This window comes from Acomys minous (assembly GCF_964271855.1).
Source record: "Acomys minous genome assembly, chromosome: 14".
Taxonomy (NCBI): Eukaryota; Metazoa; Chordata; class Mammalia; order Rodentia; family Muridae; genus Acomys; species Acomys minous.
The window spans coordinates 19,258,213-19,281,266 of record NC_140496.1 but is presented as its reverse complement, the minus strand read 5'-3'; the positions used below and the strand labels follow the sequence as shown (position 1 = coordinate 19,281,266).

General features: G+C 48.9%; 1 protein-coding gene across 5 annotated transcripts in view; it reads left to right on the top strand.

The window, feature by feature from the left end:
* ZFHX3 (zinc finger homeobox 3) overlaps positions 1-23,054 on the top strand; it is a 277,513-nt gene that overhangs the window by 237,552 nt on the left and 16,907 nt on the right. For all 5 annotated transcript variants that reach the window (XM_084756936.1, XM_084756937.1, XM_084756934.1 and 2 more), the window contains 2 exons: positions 13,886-14,019; positions 14,152-14,352. In XM_084756936.1, the coding sequence (XP_084613062.1) occupies positions 13,886-14,019; positions 14,152-14,352 (335 nt within the window). The remainder of the gene's footprint in view (positions 1-13,885; positions 14,020-14,151; positions 14,353-23,054) is intronic.

Below are 23,054 nucleotides of genomic sequence, written 5' to 3'. Positions count from 1 at the left end.
ATGCTGATGCTTTGGGGGGGATGGGCACCAGGCCAGCCTAAAAGAAAGAGGCGTGGTGATGGTTCGAAAACCCCTCATTGCTGTACCTGTGTGTATTTTTGTTACATTTTCTGTAGGAGTTGCAGTTTCCCTGCCTTTTCTGGAAAAGGTGCCCAAAGGGATTTGAGACTTTTTTTTTTTTTTAATTCATGATGCTCACCTAACTCAGAGCAATTAGTGCAGCGGAGCATCCATGATTTGAATCTATGGGAGACTGCTATTAGAGGAGATATTAATGGGACACAGTGAGGGGAAAGTGTGTTTATGGACTGTGGTGCTGGCAGGCATGATCTCAATCGGGTTTGACATGTTTAACATAAATGTATAGTGCACACTCTTGCCGCATATGAATAATTCCTGTAGAGCCACCACCCTTCTAATTATTGAGTTTGAAAAAAAAAAAGCAGGTCGGGCACATCCTGGTGGAAATCTCTTACCGGCCCGCCCCGGCTCCTCCGTTGTTTACAGCGCTGAATAAATAAAGATGCTGTTGTTTAGGGGACTTAGTGCTGGAAACAAAATCTGTCACAGAATGGAAGGGGCTGCCTCTTCTTCCTCCTCCCTTCCCCTCTACCCTGTCTCCATCCCTCCCTTCTTCCCTCTTCTCAGTTTTTAATTCAGTCAGATACACAGAGACAAGACACATGCTAAGCGGAAACACGGTGGATCAGGGAAAGCAGTGGGCTAGTAGGGGTCGGAAGCCGTGGTCCTTGGTTTCCCTGCTTGACCCTACGGTCTTTGGCCTTCACTTTTCAAAACCTGTCAAATAGCAGGTTAGACCATATTCCAGAGCTTAAAATTCTGGACCTGTGAATGCTTAATCAGAGGAGGCATTGCTGAAGGGTAGCGTAAACCTCAAAGAATATTAGTCTCTGAAGTCAGAGCATGAATAACTTTCCTCAAAGATCTTGCTAGTGTGTGAGTCTGTAATACAGCACAGGCCTGGGAAAAGGGGGGTTCAAACTGGCTTTCTCCAAGGGGCTCAGACAGCACCAAGCCCATGTTTTTCAGTGGTATGTCAGAGACTGCAGTACATCACTTAGTCCCATGTTATTGGGGACCATTACACTGTTGTCACAACCAGTGTGGTATGGATGTCAATGGAAGTCACTAATTCCAGTCAGGCCTGTGTGGTCAGAAACCGCCTCATTCACTCGCACTGGACCTCTGTGGAAGCAGGCTCAGATCTATATCACTCTGCCTCACTCCGAAGTAAGTTTGTCTTTGCAGCCTCGAGTGAGTGAGGGAATGCTGGGAGCCTTGTTCACACGCCTCCTTGTGGCTCGTGCCCTTGCCAGTGGGAGCTGCTGCTGGGTTTTCGTTTTTTTTTTCATCCAGCTAGAAATGGCGTAGCTGTCAGCGTTTCCAGGGTCCACTTGTACCGGTCTGTCCTCTTTGCCATTTTCAAACTACTTTTAGCAGAACTCAGCGGCTTGCAGTCATTGCAGGCAGAATTCTGTCTCACAACCGAAAACAAAATATCAACTATTTTTAAGTTGGTAAGCAAAAATAGATACAGGGTGTGGGACATTGCTAGACTTGCCTGAATTCCAGTAATTTAAAGCTTGGCTCTGAGGATTTATATTGTTAAGTCGTAAATGATAAGACCTAAGACCCTATCAGTAGGAGTTGGGGGGTATTACACATGAAAAAAAAATATATATATATGTGGAACTTTGTAAAAGAAGTATCATGTGTAATCAGATAATTATGGCACAATGTAATGAGAATTACTCTTAAGATATGGATTAGGGGCACGGGGTGGAAATGAGGAGTATGGAATGTTAATGAGGAGTGCATCCTGACTGTGGAAAACACTTTACGGCAGGTAGCTCAGCCAGCAAGTGCTCGCCTTGTGAATAGGAAAGACCTGAGTTAGAACCTCAGAGCCTGTATTTAAAAAAAAAAAAGCTGAGTGTGGGCACATAGTGACAATCCTAACTCCAGGGAGGCGGAGGCAGGTGAATCTCTGGGACTTGCTGGCCAGCTATCTAGCACACTTGGTACCTTGCAGGCCAGGGAAAGACAACACCCCGGGAATGAGACCCGAGGTTATCCTTTGACCTCTACATACATGCATCCATGTGCACATGAACACCCACACACAGACAGACCCCTTGTAGATGTGCTTGTGTGTGTGTGTGTGCCCGTGGCCCCGTTCATCTTCCCTGCCTTGTCTGAGCTGCAGCCTCGAGGACCAAAGCAGGATACTTTGAGACAGACCCCGGTGCCTCGTGGGCCATCACTCTTCTCAGGCGTAGCCCTTCTTGGATCCCCTATTCATCTTATTTTTTGCAGCAAGAGAGCTGTGTCCCATAGATTAGGACCTCCTGGATGTCAGAGCTCTGATCAGCTCTCTCCGTGAGCCACCAGCAGGCTCTCTAACCTTCTGGGTCAGACGTCCACCCCCTACCCTATAAGCTTGAGAATATGTAACACAGCCACTTTCTGTTATTATATGATGAACGGAGACAACCCAGCAGATCCTGTGCTTTTTAAGGTATCACATAATTGCCAGCTGTGTGTATGACCAGCGGGGACTATATGGCATCTGCTGAGTTTTGTAAGCGCCTCTCAGCACTGCTCAGAAACGTCCCTAAGAGCCTGTTAATTAAATAGCATGGCATGGGTACTTTGAGATCTCAATTACTCTACTCTGTTTGGGGCATTCAGCCCTTGGGATGGATGGACTGTTTTACATTGCTGAGCAGAAAAGGTAAATTTATACTACTCCCCGTGTCCTAAAAGCAGGGGCTCGCTCTCTCACAGTGCTTCCCGGCCCCACGTGGGCCCTGTTAGTAAAGCGTCCAAGACTTTACAGCACACTGGACTCTGTGGTTCCCTACATCTGCTAGGCTCCTGGAAGCCCTGTGAGTGCAGGTAGCTGCAAGTTCACTGTAGTTGATAAACGGCTTGGGGTCCCCCAGCTGGAATCCGATGGGGGTGTGAGCAACCCCTGCCGGCTACTGTGCCTTACTCCCTGGCATCGAGGACTAGTTACTTCCTGTCAAGGGAACTCTGCCCTGGGATGGGGCTGAGGCAGGAGCATTCAGGGGGAAAAGCATCAGCTACTGACCTTCCCCCACCTCACCTGTGTACGGGTCACTCAGCCTCGGCTTTGGGATGCTGGGAGCAAACTGAGCATGGAGACTCTGGGAATTCAGAGAGGCGTCCGTGCACACCTAGTGCTTGTTCTCAGTGCTAGGCCCAGGATGACTGACAGGAGATGTTCCCCGTCTCCCCAAAGCTGGAAAAGAGGAGACTGGTTTCTGTTTCCTCTCAGAGTTGCTCTAGGTGGTTCTTTGGGCCATGGGCACACCCCCAAGCTGCAGTGGTTCCATTAATAACATTTAGTCAAGACCCTGGGATCTTAGGTTTGAACTAGCAAAACACTGGAAGTGTGTGGTTATATTTCTCTCTTTTGGTTTTAGCTGGCTTGGAACCCACAAAGATAGGTCCTAGCTACCCTGCAGGACATTTGAGCCCACGAGGTCCTTGTCACATGGCTTACATTTCCATGGAAGTTTTGCTGTTTGATTCTAGGTTTTTGAGATAGCATCTTACTATGTAGCCCAGACTAGCTGGCAATGTGCTATTCTCCTGCCTCGGCCTCCTGCATGCACCACTGATGGGTGCCCCGCAGCACCCACTGCTGGTTTCTCACTATCCATGGTCATTATAGTCATACCATGACGCCACAGGGGGGACATGGTGAGTACAGAGCTAACCGTGTCCTCCGCCTGTGGCCACAGCAGCAGGCAGCATGGGTCAAGCCAGGGAGACAGGGCAATCTGTGGGAAGTGACGGGAGGCCACAGGCAGGTGAGGTTGCCTGAATACTATCAACTTAAAGAGTCTGGGATACTTCTCAGGTCCCCAAGTCCTGACATGAGCTGGCCTCATGGTGGCAACCAGTGCCTGGAAATTACTAACTAGTCAGACAGACAGATAGACAAGACAGTGCTGGTCTAAATGAGATAGTGGCTGTTTTGACTGGTGGTTCATTCACAAGTCTTACACGGAGGGAGCAAGGAGCCTTGCAAGTGGAAATGCAAGATGTCCTTTTGGGAGCTCCAATCAGCGTAGTTAAGCAGCCTTATGCATATTTCAACAAGGAATTAGGGCAGCAGATTGATGCCTCTGATGTAGAATGTAGCACTGTTTTCTCCCCAAAGATACAGAGCAAGCCACAGCGGCGGTGGCAGCAGGGGCGGTGGCATCCACCAGTTAACACGGGCCCACTGGTCCACCACGAGGCGTCCAGTGCTGTCCAGACAGGCAGCTTTACTGGGAAGACAGTGACCTCACAGCTTAGGATATTGCCAAATCTCCACCCCCAAGAGGCCAACTTCACAAATAGAAGCTAATATGGATCTGTTCATCCCCCTGGGGCCGAAGTTTAGGGAACTTCGGCCATTATGGCTTGCAGGTGCATAGAGCATCGAAGCCAGCACTGCTTCCTTTGGGCAAAGTGGGAGGAGCCCACAGGCTTTCGCCTGTTCTTCCTTAAGGCTCTCCAGGACCCATGGAAAGAGAACGATTTCTCCAGCCCAGGCGGCCTGTCATTCTGGATTACGCAGCAAACAGAACGAACGAACGGAGGTGATGCTTTCTAGATTTCTGGCTTTGAAAACATGTCTGTATTTGCTTTAAGAGTTGAGTAGGTTCCCTGAGGGACAACTGTGTGTAACCCTTCACCTTTGGCCAGAGTCATTGTCTTGCCTTTGAGACCAGGCCTGTCCCTTTTCTTCCCAAATCAAGCTGAAAGTTTCAAATCATTGGAGAAGTGGCCTAGCAGGCCTGCCCATGCTTGTCAGACCTTTAACTCAGCTCAAGTTAGAACAGAGCGTGTTGGGACATCTATCGGTGACAAGCGTGGACCAGGGTAGCTGTTCTCCAAGTGTGGCCCCTGGGATGCCTGCCTCACCGGGGAACTTACTAGAAAGGCATTCTCTGACTCAGACCTCAGTGGGTAGGGCCTGCTGTGAGTAGTCAGTGTGCCCTGCATGGAATCCAGACACCCTCTAGAATTCCAGGAGCCAAGTGCTGCAACCCCAGAGACAAAAGCAAGAGCCGTTTTTTTCTTTATCTTTAGGCCAAGTCCTGAGCCCCTTCTAGACCAGAGAGAACTGAGTTTGACTAAAGATGGGGATGTGCCTTCAAGAGGCACAGATACTATATCTGTGTAGCTAACGTCATAGACGGCAGGCGGCAGGGTTAGAGGTGGGGCAGAAGGGTACTGGCCAGAAGCACACAATGACAAGAGAGTCTGGGAACTCTTCAATGAGCACAGCTAACAAGCAAGACTTGGGTACACAGCCCTCCCTCTATCTGCTCTCTTCTGGAAGCTTCTTGTGAACCGGTACTTATCGCAAAACGGAAGGGAAACCAGTTGATTTCTGAGAGCGTCAGGATTTTCCAAACTCTGGCCTGCCTTATTTGTAGCTGAGATGGTGAAGAGAAACCAGTCTCCTTACGTCAAGTAAGAGCAAGTAGCAGCTGGGCTCATCCATAAGGAACTCAAAGGTCCTTGAAAAAGTCTTTGTAGAAACAAAAAGTCTCTGTGGCGTACTGGACCAGTGTGGGCATCATCTTCTACTCTGGGACAGAGACATACAGGGCAGCACAGCTTGAGGTGCCAGTTACCAAGGAGACCCCCTCACTAGGCCGGACTCGCGAGTGGAGGAGAAGCTCCCGTCCTTACAGGAGTGTGTAGACTCTCCCCTACCGTGTGCTCACAAGCCCGCTGCTGTTCACTCAGGATCTCCCCAAGCCTCTCTGAAGCATCCTTAAGTGCCTGGCTGGAGGCGGAATGAGACCGCGCACACCGCCAAAGACAGCTGGCAGCGAAGCAGAGCCTTTAAAGGAATGCTGTCCTCTGTGTTAGCGGAGGAGGAGAACTTAGCCAGATCTCTGGCCACTTATCAAGCGCAGTAGCTCCTCAAGAGCAGAGTCACAAAGCCCAGCCTGTCCCCCGGGGAAGGAACGGCGAGCAAACGCCAAGATTAGCTCCACTCGCATCCACAGTACGAAGATCACAAAGTCCTTCTGGAAGCACTGCGCTTGTGCTGCCGGGAGAGAGCTGGAGGTCTCCAAGAAGCTGAGAGAGAAAGGGCTGAGGGAAAGAGTGAGCCTCACCTTCCCCTTAATGAGAACCTTGAGCTAAGCAGCCATTTTCAGATCTAGTGAAACTTCCGTGTGTAGTAATAGCGTACTGGGGTAGCTATCCCAACTCAAGCGTTGTAATGTGAAGTTGTGTGGGGGGGGTGGGCAGGGAGAATTCCCACTTAGTCAATGGAGGTAGATAAAAGATTGCTGTAAATTTCTGGGGCAGGTGGCAAGCTGGTTTACGGAACGCAAGACGATGAGAACCTCTGGCTTACGGAAAGTAACATGAATTAATAATCATTTAATTGGCTCCTCCATTATGTTGCCGGTTTGGGAGATGGAAGTTTAGATGGAGGGGCTGTCAGCAGTGCTTTAGCTAAGAGTCTGATGTTGAGGAGTGGGGGTGGTGACTGCCTCTGGACTCTGTAAGTATCACGTGCCAGGCAGTATCCCCAAGCCCTTGATGGGCTTACCCCGGCAGAACCCCAAAAAAGAAGAAACTAAATACATGGGTAAACACCACCTTCAAGTGACATAGAACCAAGAGGGGCAATGGCAAAGGAACTTCCAAGTCACACGGACAACTCAGGATCTCCTGAGTACCTCTGGCCAAAGGGAAGCTGGCCCAACCGCGTAGTGGCCACCATGCCATCAGCCCCACCGCCAGCTAAAGTGATGGGAAGATGAATTTTGCATGACGACACAGAAATCTTACCGGTACTTGGGTCTTCTTAGCTTGCAAGTGGATTTCTGTTGTTTTGCGGAAGCCGGAAACTGTGATCGCAAGGCTCCTTTTTCTCTGTTTCCAGTGTTTCTCCATGTTTCTTCTCCCAAGACAGCAGACCCTTGTGCTACTTGGCTTCGGCACCACACAGCCCATGGCACTCGATGAACAACAGGCACACGAGGTGGGCGGAACGCACAGTCCGGCGGCTCCTCCCACTACAGCTCTTTCCTTCCTTCCAAATTTCAGTGTCTCAGCTTCAGAATTAGTGAGCGGAGATTGCAATTCAGTAAGAATTGGTTCTAGAACGGATGGTTTTCTCGGTGAGTTGCAGAGGCTGCCATTTTAGATGGTGTGTTTCTGCGCCCTGCGCCACACTCCAAAAGCCTGCCAGTGGACACTGCTCTCAACAGCAGATGTGTTTAAACGCCATAGAACCATTTTTTTGAAAACCACATGAAGGTGCTGGGCGTGGTGGTGCACGCCTTTAATCCCAGCATTTGGGAAGCAGAGGCAGGCGGATCTCTGTGAGTTCAAGGCTAGCTCAGTCTACATAGAGAGTTCCAGGACAGGCAGGACTACAAAGACCCTGTCTCATTAGGAGGAGGAGGAAGAGGAGGAGGAGGAGAAGAAGAGGAAGAAGAGGAAGAAGAAGAAGAAGAAGAAGAAGAAGAAGAAGAAGAAGAAGAAGAAGAAGAAGAAGACGAAGAAGAAGAAGAAAAAGAAGAAGAAGAAGAAGAAGAAGAAGAAGAAGAAGAAGAAGAAGAAGAAAAGTCGTCATCGAGGGAGGAAGGGAGAAAGAAGAAAACTACAAGCAAACTTGCATAGAATCAAATGAGCGTTTTCCCCTCTCTCTCCCCTATTCCTTCGGATGAATGGAATAGGGATAGCTTACTAATAATTGCCAATAATTAATAAAACTTGAAGATAACTACTTTTAGAAGCTAACTACTTGCCAGACAAATGTGATAAGGTCAAGGTATATATAAAGGCTGGTGTCTCCATTCACACGTGGCTTCCCCTACTAAAGAGTCATGCATGGAGGAGCAGAAGCAGGAGCCAGGCCCGCCTCCTCCCGGTCCTTGCCCTTGTCATTTTAGCCGCCCACCTACCACAACGTAGGAGGCTACGACAGGACACCCCCTGGGAAGCCGAGCTTTAGAAACTCTTCTGAGCCTACAAGCCTGAACCCCCAACTACGGAGTCTATACATGTGTCCTGTTGGGGCTAAGTAGGGGATTCCGCCGGGCTTTTCACTGTGTCCCGTTCACCGTGCCTTAGACGGTGCCCCGCGTGCCACGTGCGCCTTCTCTTGACTTCGTACCACATTTTGATCCCTTTGCCTTGCCGGGAGCCCAGCATGTTGCCTGTGGAGAACTCATTGAGACTTAACAGATTTTCATATGGCATAACTGCCAAAAGGAAAAGGAAATACAAACAAACAAACAAAAACGCCTTGAGCAGCAAAGTTAAAAAAAAAAAATTACCCCCTGATGTTTTGCACAGCGTGGGTCCAAGTACCGACTTTTTATGGTACTTGGTATGGTATGCTAAGCCATTTAATTATAATATTTAAAATAATATAGCTACCCGCTAAACTTAGACAGTTAACACCACAATGCTGCTACCTACCTAAATATGATAGTCACTTTCTTCTCCGTTCCCCCAATGCATACATATGGTTTACATACCTATGACAGAGTAAAGTGTACGCTGCTTCTTTTCTGATTTTTCATAGCGCTCATTTTAATGTCTGTAACGTACAAAGGGATGGCTGTGCAGCCACTTACTGTATTATGCCCCACTGTTTAATACCTAGCGTTTGCTTGTTTCCTCAACCCCACCCCACGTACTAGGGACTGAACTCAGTGTTTGGCACCTGCTAGGCGAGCACTCCGCCCCTGAGCTGATCCCCTGTGTTTTATTTTTGACAAGGTCTGCCTGAGCTGCCTCAGGCTGGCCCAGAACCTGCATAGTCCTCCGGCTTCAGCCTTGTCAAGTAGCTGTGTCTCCGTCCATGCCTGCCTGGATTGTTTCCACATCGTTTAATTATTATAGGAACGGCGTCAGGTAGTGTTTGCTGTTGCTGCCGGCTTACTACAAGGATTCCCGGCACTGATTATTTAAGCCATGTTTCTGTGGTACATCTATTGCCTTTCACTGTTGTGACATCACAGAAGACTTAGAATGACCAGTAATTGATTTTTTTTTTTGAATGGTGTTTTCTGAATTGTGCTGTCCCTCTTCTAGAGTTTAAGACAGAGTTATAGAGCTCAGTGAAGTCTTCAAAGCAGAAAACCGCAGTGCTTTCCCTCAGTGTCCGTTCCTCCTCGTTTCCTTACGCCGGCACCGTATGCCAATGGCAGCAGTCGCGTAGGAATGGATTTTGAGGCTGTGGCCCTCATGAAGTCATTCGCAGAAAAGCCTGAGAAAACACCCTGAGTCCCCATGGCTTGTGATAAACCGTCACGCAGCATGCCGGTGGAGAGCTGTGCTTTGCTTTTGCTTGTGTGCAGAAATTATACCAGGGATCCTTACTCCAACTTGCTGGGTGTTGGTTTTAAGGCCTGAGGTCACATGAGGCAGGGTTAGTGTCAGGTGTTACTTGACCCGAGAGCCAGTCTCCCCACGCCCCCCGGGGAAATGCTGGAGACGGAGCAACTGCTTCAAATGCTCTTTGTTTTTTAAATAATGGAATTGGTGAGCTTCAGGGTCTAGTGGCCACTTCTGGGTAGGTTTTACTTAATAACAGTGTTAAGTTGTCCTTGGGAAGGGGATGAAACCAGATGTTTGTGCACCAGTCGTTACAGCGTTGCACATGGAGCCTGGCTGTTGTGTTTCTGGGAAGAAAGGGGAAAGAGTGAGCCATTGTGCTGATTTTTTTTTTAAACACACTTTGTGATAGCACCTTAGCTCCTTAGCTTAGTTAACAAAAGAAGTTTAGAATCCCAAAGCAGTTGGAGGGTTGTTGTTGTTGTTGTGTGTGTGTGTCTGTTGGGGGAGAAAGGCAATAAATAAAGATTCGCCCTTAAGCTGGAGAGATGGCTCAGTGGTTAAGAGCACTGCCTGCTCTTCCAAAGGACCAGGGTTCAATTCCCAGCACCCACATGGCAGTTCACAACTGTGTGTAATTCCAAGATCTGATACCCTCACACAACCCACATAAATTAAAATTAAATAAAATATTTAAAAAAAAAAAGATTCGCCCTTAGTAGCTTTAGACGCCTGGGTTCTCACCTCTCCCACCCCGCCACACTTCCTGTGGCCCAGCTGAAGGAAGAGGATAGATTCCCATCCGGTGAGGGAGCTGATGGTGCACTCCTGTGCTTGCTTCACAGCTCTGAGAGACTGAGATAGCTTGGGTGCTCTCAGCCTCATTCGTTCACACCCGCCAGAGCATCATCGCCTCTGCTCACAGTGGGCTGGCGGGTGACGGAGCCTTCAGCAGGCGGTGCTGTTGTCCTCTGGCAAGCACAGGACAGGGTGGGGTGGGTACCCGGACTAAAACCTGCATCTCGGTTACCTCTGTCCTCCTCCCTACTGGAAGCTCTGAGCCTAGCCTGACGCCTGTGGCTTGGAAATAGGGGAGCAGAGGGGGTGACTTGGACCAACTTAAGCTTTTAAAAATACTTCCATTAATTCTTTGAGAATTTCACACAGTGCGTTTGGATGATGTTCACCCCTAGCTCCTTAGCTCCTCCACAGCCTACCCTGTCTCCCCATCCCCCCCCCCCCAGGTCACGTCGTCTGTTATTACTTACATCATCGTTGTCCTTCCTCTCCTCATCTCATCATCCCTTTTGACTCCAATGGGTGCTGTCTGTGTACTTTTGGGTATGAGGCCAAAGTAAAGCAGTATCCTACGGACATGACGGGACCACTACAGCAGCGGTGGCCGCGTCCACATCATCTGTACAAGATCAGGCCAGTCAGCATTCTAGTGTGGACTGGGAAGGAGCTGAGGAGCTCCCATCCCTCCCTCACTGGGAAGCTATGGACAGTCAGGTTTGTTTGTTTGTTTGTTTGAAGGATGTGGGAGGGCAGCCACACTCGAGCCTGAGAAGAGAGGAGTGTCGCTGGCGGCCTCCACTCAGCCCCGTCTTTCGCGTTCACTTGAAGTAAGTGTATAGAAACTAAGGAACCTGCTCAGGGCGGAAGGGACACGAGCAGCCCTAAGTGCCCGCGCCGGGGCCCTAACACTCCGGAGTCCTGAGGCATAGGGTTGCCTGACTACTTGTGATGGGGGCCGGGCGATGGGAACTGGGCCATAGGGGAACTGGTCTCAAACGTTACAGCACCTAGTTAATCAGCAGCCGCTCCATCACGTTAAATACCAGCCATCATGTATTACCTTTCAAGTGAAAATGAATAACTCCCATTAAGAGCAAAATGGGTTTGAAGTCGATCCGAGACAGATTAAAATACTGTTATGAATCTGCGTTGAGAGGAGGAGGGGTCTTTGTGGAATATGCCTGCCCTTGTGCTTTTTAAATAATAGATGCCCTACAAACTTAAGGAGACCAGGTTACCAAGATACCAGGGTTAAAGGTCACAAAGTATGCATTCTGGGAAGAGCATCAACTTCCTGGAACATTTCTTGTATCTGGCAATTCAAAAAAAGATTTTTTTTTATGGCCTTATGATTTCAATGAGTAAAATTTATTTTTTTCGAATAATTTATTATTAAAGTACACAGTTGGGTGGGTAAAGGCACTTGTCGCCAAACCTAACAGCCTGAGTTCAAAACCCAGGTCCCATGTATTGGGAGATGAGAACCTACTCTAGGAAATTGTCCTCCCCCCCCCCCCCCCGCTCTCTCTCTCTCTCTCTCTCTCTCTCTCACACACACACACACACACACACACACACACACAGGGGCGGGGGGGGGGTGGGAGAAGAAAATGTAATATAGTGAAAACTTTTAAGAAGTACACATCTCCGGGCGTGGTGGTGCACATCTTTAATCCAAGCACTCAGGAGGCAGAGGCAGGTGGATTGATGTGAGTTCGGGGCCAGCCTGGTCTACAGAGTGAGTCTAGGACAGCCAAGGCTACACAGAGAAACCCTGCCTCGAAAAAACAAAACAAATACAAAAACAAAGTACACATCTATAGTGATGCCACCGTGGGGTCCACAGCAGAACCAGTTTCAAAGTTAAATACAAAATTGAAATACTTGTCAGATAACAGAGTGAGATAGCAACCTGATTTACCACAGAGTGAAACTCGGGCTTTCTGAAACAGCAACTTAATGCTGTGGTAAATTAACAGCAGCAATAAATTTTCTTTTAGTTTTTTTTCATATAAATTACTTCATTTTAAGGAGTTTTCAAATGAAAAAGCAGGAAGCCACTCAAACAAGCGCGTGCCCAGCCCCAGCCCATACATGTCCGTGAACTTCACACAGTTCAAACAGCCGTTCCAGAGCAATGGAGTTTCGCTTCATACCTTCATTGTCAGTCACATTTTTATGCTCTTAGCCACTACAAAAGCCTGAAGAAATCCGTAAGAGGGTTAGAAGTAGAAAAGCCGTTAGCGTCATAGCCTCTGTCCTTTAGCGGCATCCGCCCTTCCTCACTGCCTCGTGTTTACCTTTCTTGTTCTCCTCTCCACACGTCACACCGTGCCTGCACATACATTTGTTCATATGTATGTATTTGTGTATACATTATGGGCTAGGATCTGCATATGAGGGAGAATATACAGTTTTTCTTTCTTTCCGAGATAGGGTGTCTTTGCTTAGTGTTATACATTCTAAGTCCATCCATTTTCTTGTGAGTTTTGTGAGTTCATTTTCCCTTGGAGCCGACTAGCATTCCACTGTATGCATGTACAGTATTTTTCCTGTCTGTCTGTCTGTTGGTGGGCAGCTGGGTTGGTTCCATCTCCTTGTTGCGGTGAATAGAGCGGCAGTAAACACAGGGGTGCAGGTGTCACAGGGGTACGGAGGTCCCTGGGTGTGTGCTGAAAAGTCACTAGCTGAGGTCTACAGTACTCTGCTTTCAGTTCTTTGAGGAGCCACGCAATTGATTCCAAATTAATGTACTAATTATACCCCCACCATCAGTGACTAACGAGTTATGTTTTATTTTGGCTTGGGATTTGTTTGCTTTTTTCCTTGTTGCTTTAAGCATCATTCTGAAAAACCTAGAATTCATACCCAAAATAATTAATGAAAATGCCAGTTCTTGGTTGGCATGGAGGGCTAGGATGAGCAAAGCCAACCACAGGGGGGGGGTCTCTCTTTACTGTAGAGGAGCCCTTCTTCTCCTAATTCAACCTTCAGCACAACTATGGCCTCACCCAGACACCTGTGCTCCCTGGAAATCCTTCTGCCAGCCCTTCCATCCCTACTGTGTGCTATTCAGCCCTCACGTGCCCCTCTGCAGGCATGGCTTTGGGGATCCTGTATTGGGCTTCCAGCAGCGCGTGCATGGACAACAAGAAAGGTCTGTAAGCAGGAAGGGAGCTCCTGTCTTACTACCCACGCATATGAACCCAGACCTAAGTTTGTAACATGTTAATACACAGATGTCTGCTGAGCCTGTGATGTTGTTGGGATTCCCAGGGGTGGGACAGCAAAGGTGGGAGCACAGAGTTGTTCAGGTCTGGGGGTCAGTGTGTCTGCTGCTCGGGCTGATGAAGCATGTGGCGAGACTTTGCCACCTCCCCAGCTTCTCTCCCCGAACCTCACATTATGCAGCAAGCTGTGTTCAGACAGTGGGGAATCAGAAGAGATGGTCTAACACTAGGTAGGGCCCTTTGCTGTGTTTCTTTCCTTATCTTTCCAACATTCAGTCGGTAAGGTAGTAAGAGGCATTCATGGGGGTAGGGTTGAGGGAGGAACACATGCTGTCTTCCCAACGTTTGTGCTAAGTCATTCTTCCTGAGTTCTGGTGACATCTTAACTAAGAGGCCCCAGTGCTACCAGTGAGGTTGATCCTCATCCGGCACAAAAGCCTCCTTGAGCTGACCCGCTCCGGCTACTGTATCGCATCTTCTGCTTCTTCTTTCAGCATCGTCTGGCCAGGCAGAGAAGGAGTTGACAGACTCCCCTGCAACCTCCAAACGCACCTCCTTCCCAGGTAGCTCAGAGACTCCGCTCTCTTCCAAGAGGCCGAAAGCTTCAGAGGAGATCAAACCGGAGCAGGTGAGTCCAAAAGGCGTCTGCTTGGGGCGGGAGCTTGAGGGTGGGGGGAGAGGGGTTAGATGTTGGTGGGGTATGAATGAATTTTAGGGTGGAACAGGTGGTTAAGTCAGAGCGGCGGGTGTGTCCCCACAGATGTACCAGTGTCCCTACTGCAAGTATAGCAACGCTGATGTGAACCGGCTGCGGGTGCACGCCATGACACAGCACTCGGTACAGCCCATGCTCCGCTGTCCCTTGTGCCAAGACATGCTCAACAACAAGATCCACCTCCAGCTGCACCTCACCCACCTCCACAGCGTGGCCCCTGACTGCGTGGAGAAGCTCATCATGACGGTAAGGCAGCTAGCACGGGGACCTTGTGGCTTCTCTTCCTCCCAGAGGTCAAAAGTCCATGAAGTAGCATGGTGAGCTCTGCGTGTTGGCCCAGAAAGCTGGTATAAAATTGGCAGCGTGAGAAACTTGTCCCAGTTCTGCGACTGAGGCTTTACTGTTCCCGCGCTGCATCAAGAAACCATTGTTGGGAGTTTCCTGGCCTTTGTCGCCCCATCCGAAATCTGCTGGGCTCTCCCGATCACCTTCCTAGGCAACTCTTGTTTGAAGAAGAGCCTGACACGTTCCCATTAGCAGAGAGGAAACTAAGTCTCAACAAAGTCACTCTAGCCCATGCCTCACGTCTCAGCTGAGATTTGAACCCACGGTTTTCACCTCTGGGTATGATGCTGGAACGTGAGGCCTTCTCAAGTAGGTATGGTGTTCTTAGAGCAGGAAAGTCATCCATTTGGGCATGGCATGTAGTTCGGGATTGCGGGCTTTACATCTATCTGAACACGAGGCCATTATACCTGCAAGCATTGGAAGGCTAACTCTTACATGGCCAAAAGATCAGCATTAGCTTTTTAATTCTAACTGTACTGTGAAAACTTCAAAACACCTTGGCTGGTGATTGTCTTACTTTCAAGTCTGCCAGGGCCACTAGCAAAGTCCCTTCCTCGTCACCAGAGGCAATCAATGCATAGTGTTGTCTGAGGGTGTTTGGTCTTGATGATTCATGTACCAAGGAGACGTGAAACAGCCAGTGGAAAACTCTCAGGCAGCACTACCTGAGCTCCCATCCAGGGATCTTCCAGGCACAAATTCTCTTTCCATGGTCATTTTCAGATGGGTTGGTACACTCTGTGGAAAGATCCTAAGAAGAACAGGTCCTCCTGTGGATGAGAGGGGCTCTGCATGGCAGGTTTTACCTGGCAATTCCCATCAGCCTCGGGAGATTTTTTATTTCTTAACTTAGCTACATTTTTCTTCTGTTTGGTTTTTGTTTTTTGTTTTTTAATATGAATCTAGTATAGCAACCATGGGTCTGGAATACATTAGACAGTAAAACAGTTTTATATCCCTCAATACTGCTGATCATGCTTTTATTTTAATTCATTCATTCATTCATTTTGTTTCTTGGGAGAGGGGCAGGGTTTCTCTGTGTAGCCCTGGCTATCCTGGAACTCACTGTAGCCCAGGCTGGCCTCAAACTCAGAGATCCACCTGCCTCTGCCTCTCCAGTGCTAGGATTAAAGGCGTGTACCACCACCGCTGGGCTTAGGTAATCACGTTTTTATAACAGAAAGGCAAATTTAAGTGGTGATTTTTATGATCACTGTGCTCTTTTGCCAGTAGAGTCTTCAAGGGCAGGTCACTATGGTGTTTGCTTGGGTCCCAGTCCCTAAGATATTTGTGCAAGTGATCCACTGAAGAGCACATTGCCAAGAAGTGACTTTCAGCCTTTGAAAAGACCAGTGAAAACAGTGCCATGGTCTATCCTAAAACTTAATAAGCACTGTTACCAGCCCTCCTGGTAGCCGTGTGCAGACTCAGAAGCACCTGTGGCGGTCCCAGGGAACACATGATATGCTGGAAGAACTAGTTGATTAGCTCATTCTTGAACCCCTGACGGTGGGATTATAGAGGAGAAACTACTACTTAAGGGTCCCGAGCTCCTTCCTTTGTACAGCAGCCTCACGGGCCTCATCGTTCCCCAAATAATAGAGACGTTCTACAGACTGTTTCCGAGAAGTATGCAAACTGTGGGAAAGGTGCTGGTTACAGGAAATCAGTTTGCTAGGTCAGTGAGCTAATAGATTGTGAAGCCGAGCCGAGAGTGAGGGACACCTGAGAGGTCTGGCAGCACAGGCCCTGCTGTGGGCGTCAAAGCAGATGTGAGGGGGCCGTCTGCGTGGGAAGCCGTAGTAGTGACACAGCTGCCCTCTGGAACTGGTTCTTGTCCTCATTAGGATAGTGTCCCAAGTGATGGGTTTCCCTCGCAAGCCCGAATAGATGAGGTGCTAGGGCTGGGGTTGGGGGGAGTGCGCAACCACTCTCCAGGGTGCACCCAGAATCCTCTTTGATGCCTAGCCGACGACCGCTAATCTTGGTCAGGTGCCAGGGTTGTCCTTGGGAAAAGTTTGGTGTTAAAATGGAATTTGCAATTGTTCTACAACTAAGCGGTGATAATGAACCTGTGGTTAAAATCGTGTCCCCGAAGGGTATTTTACAGTAATTTTATTAGAAAATTGGCCCCGGGAAAGTATTGGTTAGGCTCTCTGACAGCTTATCTGTTTGTGCTTAGCCAAGTGGAGCAGCGGGCTCTGAAAGCAATCTGATGAGGATGCCTCTAAACCAAAGCTTTCCCTTCTTCCTGTGTTTGATAGCGAGGAGTAGCCAGCGTGTCTGTCACTCATCCTCCCAGAGGAGGAAGTTGTGTCTCCTTGGGCAGTGAACAGAGTGGGTCAGGCTGGCAGCTCTGGCGACAAAGTAGGAAAAGCTGGCAAAGGCCCCCAGATACACGATCCCTGGTGCACGCGGGACATAGACCAGGGTGTCTACAGCTAGGCATCCTAGCTCTAGTCTCAGGAAGTAGCCTGTATTGGGTTTCAGTCCATCTGAAAGTAAGTTCTGCCTTGATAAATGGAAATAGATTACTTTTTACGCAGTGTCTTTCCGTTCCGTTGTAAATGGAGAGCATTTTGAGGAGGCTTCATTTAATAATACCTTATCAGACAGCTTTCAGGAACCTGCAGTGTCTAATACGTCTGTTGCTATGGTAACAGCTGCTTGCTTATGCTCGGCATCTCATATCTATGTCTTCCATGGGTCCCCCCTTCTTTTCACTGATGAGGGGGCTTGGAAAATGCTCTCCGTGGGCAGCGTTTGCAGCACTGGCCATCTACCACTCGAATGGCACCCACAGCGCTAGTTTCTGCGCGGCCTACTGGAAACGGCTCAAACAGTGTCTTTTTCCACGTCATGGGAAGGAAGGAAAGCTATAAAGCTTTAGGGCAGCTAGACATGTGCTCCTCCTGGGTAATCTCACCACCACCACCGCCACCCATTGTTGATTTCAAGTAACTAAGTCTAATTTCCAGACAAGCCAAGGCTTCACATTGGGGTGATGTTGGCACTTCCATTCTGCCCCGCCCACCCCCTCCCACTCCACGCCCCCCACCCCCCACCCCCTATCCCAGCGGCTGTATTTATTTCCTTTGTCCTTGGGAGGGGCATGGGATGAGTGTCCATAGACACATGTTTCTTGCTCCTAAGTAAGAATGGGAAAGACCACCCACCATGCGTTTCAATACTCTTAAATTATTCTAATTGATCAATGTCTTCTAAGTGACAGGACATACCACTGGGATCCTAGATCATTAATATGGGGACATTTTCTTTGTTCCTTAATCACTTAACAAAATGGGACCTCACAGCTGAAATGAGACTGAGCCTAGAACTCTTTCTTCCTCCTCCTCTCTTCTGGCCCACAGTGACTCCATGTTTTATACAAGCCCAGATGTCCCTCTTCTGCTCCTGTCCCTGCCTTTGCTGTGGCTTTCCTCTCCTCCTCACTTCTGTGGGGGGACAACAGTTTGGTCTCCTGTGATCCTCAAACAGCGCCTGTGACTCTCTGTGCTCCACGTATGTGGGGGATGTCAGGGCCAGGCTTCCCCCTCCCCCACCAGGGGGCTCTCCTGCTTCCCCTGGCCCTGGGGCTGTCACACCCACCTGCGCACTGGCTCTTTCACTCTGTCTCCATCTCAGAGGAAGGCAATGAAAATAATCGGGCTTCATTAATTCCGAGCCCTGTGAGATGATAGCCATTTGGAGCCTGTTTGCCAATTAGATGCTCTAAATTAGAAGTGACCTTGGTATACCGGCACTGCTCGCCTCTCGGGGTCTAATGAAGCTCTGCTCTCCGATTCATCCTTGCTCAGTTCTCTTGTCTCCCCAGGTGTACACGTGCACACGTATACCGGTCCCCGTTTCTTGTCTTCCCTACCCCCTCCCCTTTCTCGTTGTCAGCTTTTAAACTCCAGTTCTGGTTTCTGTTTTTATTATGGTCCACATAAACGTTAATGTAGCCTCTACAGTTTTGTTTGTGTATGTACAAGTTTTAGGTGTTTACAAATAGCAACTGTACAAGCAACCACACGGATGCTGATTTTTTTGAAAGGGAACATTTGGTGGGGGCCGGGGGAGGTAGAGAGGTTTGTCAGAGAATTCAAAGTTAGAGGTGAGTAGGAAGAGAGCATCCCAGCGTCCTGTTGCACAGTCGGCCAACTGCACTCAGCCACAGTATAGATTTCGGATGTAAGAGAAGCTTTTTAATGTTTGATGAAGGAATGATGAATGTTCGAGATGAATATGCCAAGGTCCTCATTTGATGAGCACACAGAGCATACCGTGTTTTGAAACTTCACATTAAGCCCCATATATTTGTATGATTATATGCATCGATTAAAAAATTTTGAGAGTAGGCCAGGTGGTACACGTCATTATCATCCCAGCGCTCAGGCAGGAGGATTATGAGTTGGAGGCTTGCCTTAGGTGCTTTGAGACTTTGTCTTTAAATAATAAAAAAATAAAATAAATAAAAATAAAAAAGGAAAGGGTCTGGAGAGATGGCTCAGAGGTTAAGAGCACTGATTGCTCTTCCAGAGGTCCTGAGTTCAATTCCCAGCAACCACATGGTGGCTCACAACCACCTATAATGTGATCTAATGCCCTCTTCAGGCCTGCAGGTGTACATGCAGGCAGAGCACTTAATAAATAAAAAAATCTTTAAAAAAATAAAAAAGGAAAATTAGCCAGGTGCTGGTGGCGCACACCTTTCATCCCAGCACTTGGGAGGCAGAGGCAGGTGGATCTCCTGTGAGTTCGAGGCCAGCCTGGTCTACAGAACAAGTCCAGGACAGCCAGAGCTGTTACACAGAGAAACCCTGTCTTGGGGGAAAAAAAAAAACAAAACAAACAAACAAGTAAAATTTAAAAAGCATACTATGACGATGGTCACAATGATGACAAAGGCGCTACATAGACAGAGACAAGGTCCTACAGAGACTGGGCTGCTCCTGTGCTTCACCTGCCGTGAGGAGGCGCTAAAGCTTAGGCTCTGTGTGAGTGGTGCCTGTGGGGTCTGAGAGTGCAGCAGGAGAGCAGGGGCCCTGTCGTCTCCTCCCAGGCAGCACACGCCATTTGCCACTAGCTGGGGGGATCAGCCCTGAAAGCAGTTCAGTTTCAAGTTCATGCCTAGAGTCTTGAGACCAAACCAGGACACAAGAGATGGCTAGGTCCAAGCCACAGGAGGTCTGTCCTATGGCTTCCGATCTCCTTCCCTCTGTCTTGGGTGGTTCACTCTGGTTGGTTTCCACTGAAGAGTGGAGGCCTTTGAGCCTTCCTTGGGAGTCAAGGACCTGGCATATCTACCTATTGCCTGGTAGCCTTCCAGAAGGGCGCTCTCCTCAGTGAATGCCCACACCACGCCCTCCAGGCTTTCCGACAGGCTCTCTCTGCTGCCCAGCATGTGGGAGGTGCTGTTCGTATTGATCTGTCCTCAGCTACCTATCTTGAGGTAGGTTTGACAGATATACTTGAAGGGTCACCACCACGGGGAGTTGGTAGGGCATAACCTAAGCTACATGTGGCATTGGATGTAGACCTTCCCCATCCGTGAGCTGGAACCTGAGAGAGCAGCCTCGCTAAGCCTTCCAGCCACAGTTTTCCAAGAGAGACAGCAAATACCAGCACTGCCTTCAATCTTCATATCACCTTCAAATGGAGACCAGAACCATCGAGACCCTGCATGTCTGAGGTGTACTTTTGGTGTTGTGATGAACAAAGAAACTTGAAAAGGATTAACTTATAACCTCAAATACTGAAGGGCTACTAGAAAGCGGTTATCAGTAGGTAGTCGTGAGCCCATGCCACCGTCTCTGGCTGGCCGGCCGGCCGGCCATGGGAACTCACCTCAGTCCGTGGATTCCCCACCTGTTGGGGAACCTTTGATTCCTTGAAATTATGTAAGCGATTCTGTGCTCAGAAATGTTCTTCCTGGAGGCTACAACTTTCACTGAACTTCCTGAGGGCTTGAGGTCTCCCCCAGGCTACTCTGGGTGGTGAGCTTCTCAGGAGCAGGAACCGGGTCTTGCTTCCACATCTCAGGGGCACGAGCCGGGCACTGCTGGATGGCTAGTAAGTGCCGGGCAGATGAGTACACAGAGTCATCCAAGGCTCTTGCCCTTCCACAGGGCCCTGCTTGGGGATTGCTCGAGTGGGAAGCTTCTTAGCTTGCTGTGACACTCGGGTTCCTGTTGTTGCATGTGGGAATTGCTTAAACTAGGATTCCAGCCTCGGAGTAGAGCGAGCTAACGAGGATACCTCTTCACTTGATACGAAGGTATTAAGGCCTCTCTGCTTCTCACCTCTCAGCCAGTGGTTCCTTCCAGGATTCCCTTCCTCTCTGCACACTGTGGTGTGCTGACTTACTTTTGTCTCAGACGAGATGGAGGAGAGCATCTAGTGTCATGGCTGAGGCCAGTCTTGAGGGAGCAATGGCTCTAATCAGCTGATTGGTTTCCCTTAGCCAGAAGAGCCCTGTCTTACAGTTAAGTCTATTTAAATATTCCTGGCCAAGAGATATGACTTAACATTTTTGGTGTTTATAGATGGCGCAGGTATCCTGGCTTTCTGCTGCTGTGATAAAAGACCATGACCAAGAGCAGCTTATAAAAGGGGAGAGTTTATTTTCATATATGTTTCACGGCAGGGAGGCAGGCTGAGAGAGCCCATCTCTACCACAGAAAGCAGAGGGGGAGGGGGGGAGGGAGAGGGGGGAGGACAGAGAGAGGGGGAGAGAGAGAGAGAGAGAGAGAGAGAGAGAGAGAGAGAGAGAGAGGGAGAGGGAGAGGGAGAGGGAGAGGAGAGAGAGAACAGAACACTAGGAGTTGGGTAAAGGGAGAAACTTCAAAGCCCGCCCCTTGTGACATACTTCTCCCAGCAAGGCTGCACCTTCCCAGTCTCCAAATGGCACCCTCAACTAGAGACCAAGTGTTAAAACATGTCTGCCTGCAGGGGACATTTCTCATTTAAACCACCAGAAATGTTCATCCGAAAATTCAGTCCATAGGAGGCGTGTAGGCATCTGAGTTGCTTGGCCGCAGTTGGAGGTGTGGATGGGTCTGGAGGGCAGGCGGAGGAGGAGAAGGGTTGGCAGAGAGCAAGATACGTTTATGTGTTGCTTGCAGGGAAGTCAGTGGTGAGGTCCACTGCCGGAGGTCTGGGCAGACTTAGAATGGCCATGATCATCGTCCACCATATGCTCTGATGCGCCTGCGGGAAGGGAAAGCCTTTCTAACTCTTCACTTAGCACAGTTGAGTGGCTGGTGTGCTAGGCCCACGAGAGACCATGGCTGTGACCTTCCACACAGTCCAGGAGCCAAGTATGTTTGCGAAGCCATGGCAGCCAAGGCAACCACCGAGGGAGCACACTGCTTTTGGACCCCTCTCCTCACTGAGCAGGGCGCCTCTATGAGCTGTTGGCCTGATTATATTTCTGGCCTTCTAGGAAGAAGTCTAGAGTACAAAGCTCTAGAAACAGGTAGGAGGAAGAAAGACACAGGCCTGGAAATATTTATAAATGTTTGTAAACCTGTGGGGCCTCCACTGGTCCACCTACACAGTGATCCAGCTTCTCCATCAACCTTAGTTCAGACACATGCACACAGAGACCCTGAGTTCACGTCAGGGACCTTCCTCTTTGCTTCCTGGGGATTTCTTGCCTATTAAATTTCATATGCCAGCTCACTATGGGCATAGTGCACATGAGACACAGAATGCAGACAAGAGTCCTTCCTCAAACACACATGGGGCAGGAGTTCCGGGTCCCGAGGCCAGATTAAGATGCAGAGGAGCGAGTGAGGTTGATGATTATATTTCGGGGAGAGTTAATTGATGGAAGGTGAAGGCTGACAAAGAACCGCTGCTTACTGCCTTCTTGAATCCCAATCAGGAATTATGATTAAAGTCGCAGCGAGACAACAGAGGGCTGATGAATTGGTGTCTTTTTTTCCCCCCTCCTTTTTTTTTGCCGTCATTCACACTTGATTGACTTCAACCTTTCAAGTGCAAAAGTCTCTCTTTTCCATTATTATTCATAGCCATCTGAGGTTTTCTAATTAAAGTGTATGAAAACAATTACTGATCCGTCGTGCCGAGTCTGTTGGAGGGGATGTCTGCCTTACTGTAACGCCTGTAAAGAGCCCATGGTTTTCTATAATGATGCGCGGCTGAGGTGATAGATAATTGTATTCTTTTTTACTCTGTAGGGTCTTTTTTTTCTCTCTCTCTCTCATGATTCATTTTTCATAATTCCTAAAGATCCCCAAAAAGGACTGATCCTGCAGCTACAACTGAGAAAAGAGGTTGAGGGGGGGTTCTTTTTTTTTTTCCCCGCCTTTTCTTTCTCCCCCTCTTACCCCCAACCTCGCGCTCTCCCTTGGCTGAAGACTATAAATTAATCGGTGACCTTTCACTTCTTGGATTCCCGCTGGACTCCCCAACCACACTGGTCAGAAATGCTTTTCTATTAAAAAGAAAATAGACAGACCGAGTTTGTCAGTCTCCACCCTGTTCCCGACAACTCAGCAGCCAGCTAGCTCTCTAAGCAGCTGCCGCGGGCTCTGTGTCATGCAGCTGTCTGAGGGCGGGCACATGCCTTT